At 34.5% G+C, this 12,027-nt stretch overlaps 1 protein-coding gene across 3 annotated transcripts in view; it reads left to right on the plus strand.

Annotated features, from left to right (window-relative positions):
• The first annotated feature begins 6,463 nt into the window (after positions 1-6,463).
• Positions 6,464-12,027, plus strand: part of APOOL (apolipoprotein O like) — a 31,842-nt gene continuing 26,278 nt past the window's right edge. For all 3 annotated transcript variants that reach the window (XM_063431860.1, XM_063431861.1, XM_063431862.1), the window contains exon 1: positions 6,464-6,571. In XM_063431860.1, the coding sequence (XP_063287930.1) occupies positions 6,560-6,571 (12 nt within the window). In that variant the 5' untranslated portion in view covers positions 6,464-6,559. The remainder of the gene's footprint in view (positions 6,572-12,027) is intronic.

Consider the following 12,027-nt stretch of genomic DNA (forward strand, 5'->3'; position numbering starts at 1 on the left):
GCCCACGGATCAATTTTCGCACCGGGGCCCCATAGGTCATGTGTACGCCACTGCATACAAACACACTTCTGTGTTAAAAACACCAAAATTATATATAAACATACCCTGCATACACATAAATGCATACTTGCATTCAAACGCCAACACCACATACGAACACACCCCTACATTCACACAAACATACTCCATACAAAAACATGCTTACATTCAAACACACAAACACTGCTCATTACAAACTTAATACAACCCTGCAAGCTTTGGACAATGGTGAAGCCCCAGTGTTGGAGTTGTATGACAGATGGGGATCTACCTTTTGGCCATGCTTGTGATAGCGGGGCCCAAAAGAAGCCTTGCACCAGGGCCCCTTCTAGTTTAGTTCAGCCACTACCTTGCGAAGGAGGGTGTGATTGCATGACAGGGAGTGGAAGGTCCAAGCAAATGCTTGCCCAGGGTCCAATCAATATTAAAGACGGCCCTGCACACAATGTCAGACAATCTCACAACATAAATGCAGTGTAACTTGTAGATATATACCTTTGTATGCAACTTATTTAGGTGTTATTAAGGTAATCTTAAAGGAACACTATACGGGCATGACCATATAATGTTAAAACCACCTAGAACCACCCATCTAGCCCCTCTGAGCCCTCTTGCCTCCCTAAATATAGTAAAATCTTACGTGTATTCAAGTCTGCAGCTGCTGGCTCTGCCCCTGAAACTGCCTGCTGTCTGCTGACATCATCAGAAGTGGTTGTCTGAGCCAATCACAGAGCTTCCTCATAGAATTGGCTGAGACTGTCAAGGAGGCAGATCAGGGGCAGAGCCAGCACAAGTCAAACACAGCATTGGTCAATCAGCATCTCCTCATAGAGATGCATTGAATCAATGCATCTCTATGAGGAAAGTTCAGTGTCTCCGTGCAGAGGATGGAGGCAATGAATGTCAGTCACACTGTGCAGCACTGCAGGAAGCAGCTTTAGCATCTATCTAAGAAGTGGCCAGAGGAGATATCACTGGGCTGTAATGTAAACACTGTGTTTTCTCTGAAAAGACAATGTTTACAGCAAAAAGCCTGAAGGGAATGATTATACTCACCAGAACAAATTCAATAAGCTGTAGTTGTTCTGGTGACTACAGTGTCCATTTAAATACAACCTATTTGATTAATGGTGTCCCTTCCTGTTTTTCAATAAATAGATGGGATCTACAAGATTATATACGCTATTTGTATAAATCATGTTTATGATACAATAGAATTTGCCATGTAAGAGAATGCATTGTCTAATCCTCCCCTTCTGTGTGGAGTTTGGTTGATTTTGGTGAGTTGGTGAATTACTTGCAACAGTAAATAGATCTCTGGTGAAGTGGGATATAGTGAATGTTTTATATTTTGACTTTCATTTAAAGAAAGAAGGCGAGAAATTGGAGCCTGGCGTCTAGAAGGATAATCAGTACAGGTGTAGCCACAATTCATCAAAAAACATAGAACAAGTCATATCAACTAGGACCTGAAGGGATTGATGGTAAAGATAATTAAATACGGTTTGAAACAACTTTATTGATGGCTTAGAGAAAGAGACGGTTAAAGAACAATTCCCCAGTTCTAAAATTCATTTGGAACAATTCTTCTTTTTAGCCAACAAAGGAGTCAAATTTTTTATTTTTTTTAAACTTGGTTCTATTCTCTTAAAGTGGAGCACATCAAATGGGTTTTAAGGATTAAAGAGGAGTTGTAAATTTTCAGTATTTTTAATATTACAGAAACACTATCAGGGTCATTCACTAAAGGGAGAATTGAACGTGAAGGTCAAAGTAGCCAAACTGGAGTTAGAACATTATTTCCAGCTATATTTACTTGAAATTTGAAATTCACCTTGAATAACCCTGTATATCGTTAGGAATAAAACCTGTATTCCTAACTCTATAGTGTCCCTGTCTATATCTAGACTAGTGTCCCCCCCTCCTCCCCACTCGTGCTCATCATTTTCCAGTGCCAAGCCTCCCTTAGTGCTGCTCACGTCTCCGCTTCCCATGACATCATTGAGGCGACATGAACTCTTCCAGCACTAGTCCAATCCAATGATCATCATAGACAAGCTATGGAGGCCTGAGGCGCATGCACGGTGCGTAGGACACCATTGTATTAAGTGCTTTCTTATTAGCTGCCATGTCACGTGACGGGTAGTGCAGGGAGAGCAACTCTAGTGGCTGTCAGTAAAGCGGTATTGTTTTATAATGAAGAGTTACATATACAGGACAGGACCACTGCACCCAGACCTCGTCATTGAGATGAAGAGGTCTGGGTGACTTTAGCGTCCATTTAAGGTCACTTATCCCTAGATTTAACAAATGTGTATTTGTGGGGTGTGAAAAATAAAATTACACATAGAAACCCACGCCTGAATATTCTGTTACTGGGCACCTCCATCTTAGCTCCCTGTCAGTCATTGTTATAATGTGGACCAAAACGTAAAAGGGTAGGTGGTGAAATAAACTAGTGCAGGCAAGCCACTGTCATGAGGTCACTCCAAAACCTCCATATAGAAAAGCCACAATATCCTGAACACGAATCAGAAAAAAACAGGGCGCCACAATCACAAAGTAAAACTTTGTCTGGAGATGATCATAGATAGAGGAGACAATATATGAAAAACGAACATCCACTTTATTGGTAAGAAATAAAGTTAAAATAGATAATAGCACACAAACTGTGCAACATCACAACACAAAAGTGTGTATTTAAAAAGCCAAAAAAGGCTATACAGCCCTTATGGACAGCAGCTTAAACCATACAAGTAACTGAATAGATGATAAAAAGTGCAAGTGCAAAAAATCACTCTTTCACAAACAACACATAAACACAAATTACAACAATATACTTGTAGAATAAAGACTGCTGTACCACGAATGCAGGGCTCTTGTAGCTTGCTCGACGCCTTAGGTCACTCAGAAGCTCTTGAGGAAGTCCAAGTGCAATTTTGTAAAATGAAAAAGAGGACACATTCTTCACACATAAAGCATTTCACTAAGCTAAAGAGCTTTAGGGGTTCAGGATGTTGCTTTAAGACCAACAAAGCCAAACTGGACACATTCTCTAAGTAAGTTAGGCTTTATGTTTGGCTATTCTGTACAAAAAGGATATTATTGGCATCAAAACAACAGCAATCACCACGGTGCACCAGAAGGATTCAACTCATAGAGAATTACAATAAGTCTTCACTCTCAACTGCACGCCACAAACAAAAAACATTAACATGACCAGACTGGCATATATTTCTTTTTCTTTTACCATCCATTGACCACAACAAACCGTCTAGCAAATAAGACCATCATGAAAAACTGTGAATTTGTTATTTACAATCTGCCAGGGACATATAAACTGTACACTTACCAAATAATATAGGTGTTAGTATATGCATGCGCAGAAATCTATATTACAAAGATCTTACAAGATTCTCTTCTGAACTCTGCCTATGATCAACTGCTTTATTTTGCAAAGCTCTATGACCATTACATAAAACTGTTTTATACATAAATATTACATTGAAAAAAAATAATGCTGTAGCTGCTTTATTAAGCTTATTGTTGCTATGTTTGAAACTGCAATCATGTATCATAAATTCTCTACAGAATGTCAGCCTATTAGCATTAAGGGGTCTATAAGTATAACATTTTTAGTGGCACCAAGGACAAACTAATGAATATTGCAAATGAATGTGGTCAGCTTCTAGGACAGATAACTAAGTTAGTGTGCATGTGTAATTATACGTTTCTAGGAAAACACTGTTTGTGTTACCACCAGTCCGGATAACCTGTCAGGACTGTATTTATAGAATAAGCTTTTTTGACTTTTCCATTTTGGATTTATGGTGATTAATTAATCAAACATGTTGTCTTTTCTTTCTCTGTCTCTGAAAACCCGTAAAATTTAAAAGGAACAACTCTCAAATTGGTCTAGTTTGGCCTAAGTTTGTAAGTTGGATCGTTATTTACACAACACCAACAGGTTACAAAGAGCTTAACGATATGGAATATAAACAAACATCAAATGCATGACAAATGACTAAGCAGGACCAAAATAAGAGGTGATTTGGGTCCTGGTTACAAAAACTAACAATCTACAGGAAAATTGGTAACAATGCACAGCAAATCATTTTGTGACTACGGTGTGTCTCTTCCTGTTTGTAGATACATGTTCCCTTTTATCAAGGTTAAAAGGCATTTGTTTGTATTTTTTAAACAAGACTGGTCAAACGGAAGCACACTGGCTGTTTTTTCACTACCACTCCCATCAACCTCAAAGGCCGAGCTTTTCAAGAGTTGTGGTCCAGTAAGAGACTGGATCGCAGGTCAAAGGTTGACCACCTGTAGTTGACTACCAAGGATATATTCGCTGCATAACATTAAGGCTATTTTTGGCCTAATACTGGTAATTTTCTTCACGTTGCCCTGTTTAGGGGAAAACTTAAATTAATGTTAATTAATATAAATTTCACTGTGTATTCCTCACTGGACTGATACCTCATGGTAAATTGCACAGGTGTGTAAAATGTAAGTTGCACTGCGACATTATAAAAAAAAGGAACATATTGCTCTCTTTTTTTTTTGCAAGAAATTAGAGGAAAAAAATACTTATTTAAAAAACGCAATCTGCACATTGAATATATTTATTCTAACTTAATTCAAAGTATCTTTTGTTTTAAAATAAATATATTGCAATCTTCAGTTGTATAGGATGGCTTTCTTTTTGCAAGAAATTAGAGGAAAAAAATACTTATTTAAAAAACGCAATCTGCACATTGAATATATTTATTCTAACTTAATTCAAAGTATCTTTTGTTTTAAAAGAAATATATTGCAATCTTCAGTTGTATAGGATGGCTTTCAATAAACTGAATTCTCTGTATTGAATGGTCCTTTTTGTTTGATTGTGTTGTTTCCTGAATCCTGATTAATTGTTCTCATTCTCTCAATGGAAGATTGGGTTGTGGACAAAACCAACAAATGGGCAGTTTGAGGAGCCCATACAATCACATAATACAGACATACAGTACAGACACACAGTACAGACAAGAAGAGTTATGAATGTCCTCTGAATGTCTGAATGTCCTCCATCTGGATACAAATATTCTGGAAGCAAATTCTAAATATCTAGGTGACTTGAGGCCAGCGGGCAAGTAGATAATGAAACACTGCAAGCACCATAACAACTACAGTCTATTTAAATTTAAATGGTTTCGTTTTCAATTAGATCTCATTTCCTACTCTGTTGATTGAACTTTAATCACACACAAAGCTCCTACAGGCTCCAGCAGACTATTAACAGAGCAGGAGATACAATATTACAACAGGGTTATTCACAAAAGGGAAAATTCTAAGTGAAGGCCAAGGTAGCTGTTCTGAAAGGATGGCTGACCTAGAGATTCGGGTTTGGCTGTTTGGCCTTAAAAGTGAAATAAATTTAGAATTAACTGTGAATTCTCACGTTAGTGAATAACCCTTTAAACTAAACAGACTGCACAATAAGGAAAGCTAAGAAATGTAGACTCTATTTCAGTACGTTTGTAGGGAAGCTGTGTGAATCTCAGCTAGGTCTGCATAAATAAAGTAATTTAACGCCTAAAGAGCAGAATATTGCAGTGAGGCTACAGCGCATGTATAGTACCCCAAACACATTAAGCTGAAGTTGTTTTGTTGCTTAAAGTGTCCCTTAAGTAATCGAACCATTTTAGATTGGCTTGATAATCTACCAGGCCCCCTGTTGCGTACGCACTGCTACTGCACAACAAGCAAGGCGTCAAGGCGGACTAAAATCAGGGAGATACAGGACTTCGCTAATTTGATGATGGCGCTCAGCTGACACTCAATGAGCGCTGTCCTGCCTGGCCCTCTAGAGCTAACCGGATTCTCCTACAGGAGAAAATTGGAAGCAGAGAGTGCATCCACGGACCACAAGAGACCCAGAAAAGTGTTCAAACTGTACTAAAATGGTTTAACTACCTATCATGGGATGGTGTCTGGACACTCCTGGGCCTATTAGTTCTACAGTGGGCTGTAGTGGTTATGGTGCTTGGAGTATTTCTTCTAAAAAATTGAAATAATTGTTTATATTCCTGTGTATACTCGTCTTTTTTCCACGAGAACACTCAGCCTTAGCTGTGCAATTCACAAACCCAGGTATAAATGACAATCAGTGCAGGACAGAGTCAGACTCATTGCTTGTTTCCCTATGGCAGTGACCCATTATGAGGAATGGTGCAGTTTGCAGCCCCTGTATTGGTACAGCAGTGAGTACACTGTGAGCTGCAAAGTCAGGAGGTAAAGCTCTGTGTGCACCATAGACATAGTATTCTATGTCTATGGTGTGCACTGACTGACTCTGAGAGCCCAGAGCCCCAGCCTGCAGCTGTCTCAATCACGTGATCAGCCCCAGCCTTCAGCTGTCTCAGTCACGTGATCAGCCCCAGCCTGGCAGATCAGCTCGGCGATCGCACTAACTGGGAAGGTTTATCCCTCCGCGGCCGCCGTACTGACCCTATGTGGGAAGGAGGAGGGAGGCATGGTGTCCAAGGTGAGTCCTGTACACTGTGTGTCACTGCCTGGGTTAATATCACAGTCACACAACACCCACCCACTGACTGTACTGTATAATATACATCAATATCATATAATACTATATCAATATAATACACAGCCCCTCTATAATACTATATCAATATAATACACAGCCCCTCTATAATACTATATCAATATAATGCACAGGTCCTCTATAATACTATATCAATATAATGCACAGCTCCTCTATAATACTATATCAATATAATGCACAGGTCCTCTATAATACTATATCAATATAATGCACAGCCCCTCTATAATACTATATCAATATAATACACAGCTCCTCTATAATACTATATCAATATAATACACAGCCCCTCTATAATACTATATCAATATAATGCACAGCTCCTCTATAATACTATATCAATATAATGCACAGCCCCTCTATAATACTATATCAATATAATGCACAGCTCCTCTATAATACTATATCAATATAATACACAGCCCCTCTATAATACTATATCAATATAATACACAGCTCCTCTATAATACTATATCAATATAATACACAGCCCCTACTATAATACTATATCAATATAATGCACAGCTCCTCTATAATACTATATCAATATAATGCACAGCCCCTCTATAATACTATATCAATATAATACACAGCCCCTCTATAATACTATATCAATATAATACACAACCCCTCTATAATACTATATCAATATAATACACAGCCCCTACTATAATACTATATCAATATAATACACAGCTCCTCTATAATACTATATCAATATAATACACAGCCCCTCTATAATACTATATCAATATAATACACAGCCCCTACTATAATACTATATCAATATAATACACAGCCCCTACTATAATACTATATCAATATAATACACAGCTCCTCTATAATACTATATCAATATAATACACAGCCCCTACTATAATACTATATCAATATAATACACAGCTCCTCTATAATACTATATCAATATAATACACAGCTCCTACTATAATACTATATCAATATAATACACAGCCCCTCTATAATACTATATCAATATAATACACAGCCCCTCTATAATACTATATCAATATAATACACAGCCCCTACCATAATACTATATCAATATAATACACAGCTCCTCTATAATACTATATCAATATAATACACAGCCCCTCTATAATACTATATCAATATAATACACAGCCCCTACTATAATACTATATCAATATAATACACAGCTCCTACTATAATACTATATCAATATAATACACAGCCCCTACTATAATACTATATCAATATAATACACAGCTCCTACTATAATACTATATCAATATAATACACAACCCCTCTATAATACTATATCAATATAATACACAGCCCCTACTATAATACTATATCAATATAATACACAGCTCCTCTATAATACTATATCAATATAATACACAGCCCCTCTATAATACTATATCAATATAATACACAGCCCCTACTATAATACTATATCAATATAATACACAGCCCCTACTATAATACTATATCAATATAATACACAGCTCCTCTATAATACTATATCAATATAATACACAGCCCCTACTATAATACTATATCAATATAATACACAGCTCCTCTATAATACTATATCAATATAATACACAGCTCCTACTATAATACTATATCAATATAATACACAGCCCCTCTATAATACTATATCAATATAATACACAGCCCCTCTATAATACTATATCAATATAATACACAGCCCCTACCATAATACTATATCAATATAATACACAGCTCCTCTATAATACTATATCAATATAATACACAGCCCCTCTATAATACTATATCAATATAATACACAGCCCCTACTATAATACTATATCAATATAATACACAGCTCCTACTATAATACTATATCAATATAATACACAGCCCCTACTATAATACTATATCAATATAATACACAGCTCCTACTATAATACTATATCAATATAATACACAGCCCCTACTATAATACTATATCAATATAATGCACAGCTCCTCTATAATACTATATCAATATAATACACAGCCCCTCTATAATACTATATCAATATAATACACAGCCCCTCTATAATACTATATCAATATAATACACAGCCCCTACTATAATACTATATCAATATAATACACAGCCCCTACTATAATACTATATCAATATAATACACAGCTCCTACTATAATACTATATCAATATAATACACAGCCCCTACTATAATACTATATCAATATAATGCACAGCTCCTCTATAATACTATATCAATATAATACACAGCCCCTCTATAATACTATATCAATATAATACACAGCCCCTCTATAATACTATATCAATATAATACACAGCCCCTCTATAATACTATATCAATATAATACACAGCCCCTACTATAATACTATATCAATATAATACACAGCTCCTCTATAATACTATATCAATATAATACACAGCCCCTCTATAATACTATATCAATATAATACACAGCCCCTACTATAATACTATATCAATATAATACACAGCCCCTACTATAATACTATATCAATATAATATACAGCTCCTACTATAATACTATATCAATATAATACACAGCCCCTACTATAATACTATATCAATATAATGCACAGCTCCTCTATAATACTATATCAATATAATACACAGCCCCTCTATAATACTATATCAATATAATACACAGCCCCTCTATAATACTATATCAATATAATACACAGCCCCTCTATAATACTCTATCAATATAATACACAGCCCCTACTATAATACTATATCAATATAATACACAGCCCCTACTATAATACTATATCAATATAATACACAGCCCCTACTATAATACTATATCAATATAATACACAGCCCCTACTATAATACTATATCAATATAATACACAGCTCCTCTATAATACTATATCAATATAATACACAGCTCCTCTATAATACTATATCAATATAATACACAGCCCCTACTATAATACTATATCAATATAATACACAGCTCCTACTATAATACTATATCAATATAATACACAGCCCCTCTATAATACTCTATCAATATAATACACAGCCCCTACTATAATACTATATCAATATAATACACAGCCCCTACTATAATACTATATCAATATAATACACAGCCCCTACTATAATACTATATCAATATAATACACAGCCCCTACTATAATACTATATCAATATAATACACAGCTCCTCTATAATACTATATCAATATAATACACAGCTCCTCTATAATACTATATCAATATAATACACAGCTCCTCTATAATACTATATCAATATAATACACAGCCCCTACTATAATACTATATCAATATAATACACAGCTCCTACTATAATACTATATCAATATAATACACAGCCCCTACTATAATACTATATCAATATAATACACAGCCCCTCTATAATACTATATCAATATAATACACAGCCCCTCTATAATACTATATCAATATAATACACAGCCCCTCTATAATACTATATCAATATAATACACAGCTCCTCTATAATACTATATCAATATAATACACAGCCCCTACTATAATACTATATCAATATAATACACAGCTCCTACTATAATACTATATCAATATAATACACAGCCCCTACTATAATACTATATCAATATAATACACAGCCCCTACTATAATACTATATCAATATAATGCACAGCTCCTCTATAATACTATATCAATATAATACACAGCCCCTCTATAATACTATATCAATATAATACACAGCCCCTCTATAATACTATATCAATATAATACACAGCCCCTACTATAATACTATATCAATATAATACACAGCCCCTACTATAATACTATATCAATATAATATACAGCTCCTACTATAATACTATATCAATATAATACACAGCCCCTACTATAATACTATATCAATATAATGCACAGCTCCTCTATAATACTATATCAATATAATACACAGCCCCTCTATAATACTATATCAATATAATACACAGCCCCTCTATAATACTATATCAATATAATACACAGCCCCTCTATAATACTCTATCAATATAATACACAGCCCCTACTATAATACTATATCAATATAATACACAGCCCCTACTATAATACTATATCAATATAATACACAGCCCCTACTATAATACTATATCAATATAATACACAGCCCCTACTATAATACTATATCAATATAATACACAGCTCCTCTATAATACTATATCAATATAATACACAGCTCCTCTATAATACTATATCAATATAATACACAGCCCCTACTATAATACTATATCAATATAATACACAGCTCCTACTATAATACTATATCAATATAATACACAGCCCCTCTATAATACTCTATCAATATAATACACAGCCCCTACTATAATACTATATCAATATAATACACAGCCCCTACTATAATACTATATCAATATAATACACAGCCCCTACTATAATACTATATCAATATAATACACAGCCCCTACTATAATACTATATCAATATAATACACAGCTCCTCTATAATACTATATCAATATAATACACAGCTCCTCTATAATACTATATCAATATAATACACAGCTCCTCTATAATACTATATCAATATAATACACAGCCCCTACTATAATACTATATCAATATAATACACAGCTCCTACTATAATACTATATCAATATAATACACAGCCCCTACTATAATACTATATCAATATAATACACAGCCCCTCTATAATACTATATCAATATAATACACAGCCCCTCTATAATACTATATCAATATAATACACAGCCCCTCTATAATACTATATCAATATAATACACAGCTCCTCTATAATACTATATCAATATAATACACAGCCCCTACTATAATACTATATCAATATAATACACAGCTCCTACTATAATACTATATCAATATAATACACAGCCCCTACTATAATACTATATCAATATAATACACAGCCCCTACTATAATACTATATCAATATAATACACATCTCCTCTATAATACTATATCAATACAATACACAGCTCCTCTATAATACTATATCAATATAATACACATCTCCTCTATAATACTATATCAATACAATACACAGCTCCTATTAAAATACTATATCACAGTAATACACGGCTCCTCTCTCTGTATTGTATAATAACACTGGAATAAACTATTGTGGATCTCCTCTCTGTAATGCAAACACACTGTGTCCCCTGTCTGTAAGGTAACACTGTTTTAATAAAAAGCAATAAATGATTTATCTATAACATGACATTATTTAATACAAAATTCCTACTTTCAGTCCTGTTATACAACATTGTGATACACAGCCCTGTCTTTCCTTCCGATAATAAAACTTTAATATAGTGATGTCTGTCTCCCTTCGCTGTAATTCAAC

Source organism: Pelobates fuscus, chromosome 9, assembly GCF_036172605.1.
Source record: "Pelobates fuscus isolate aPelFus1 chromosome 9, aPelFus1.pri, whole genome shotgun sequence".
Taxonomy (NCBI): domain Eukaryota; kingdom Metazoa; phylum Chordata; class Amphibia; order Anura; family Pelobatidae; genus Pelobates; species Pelobates fuscus.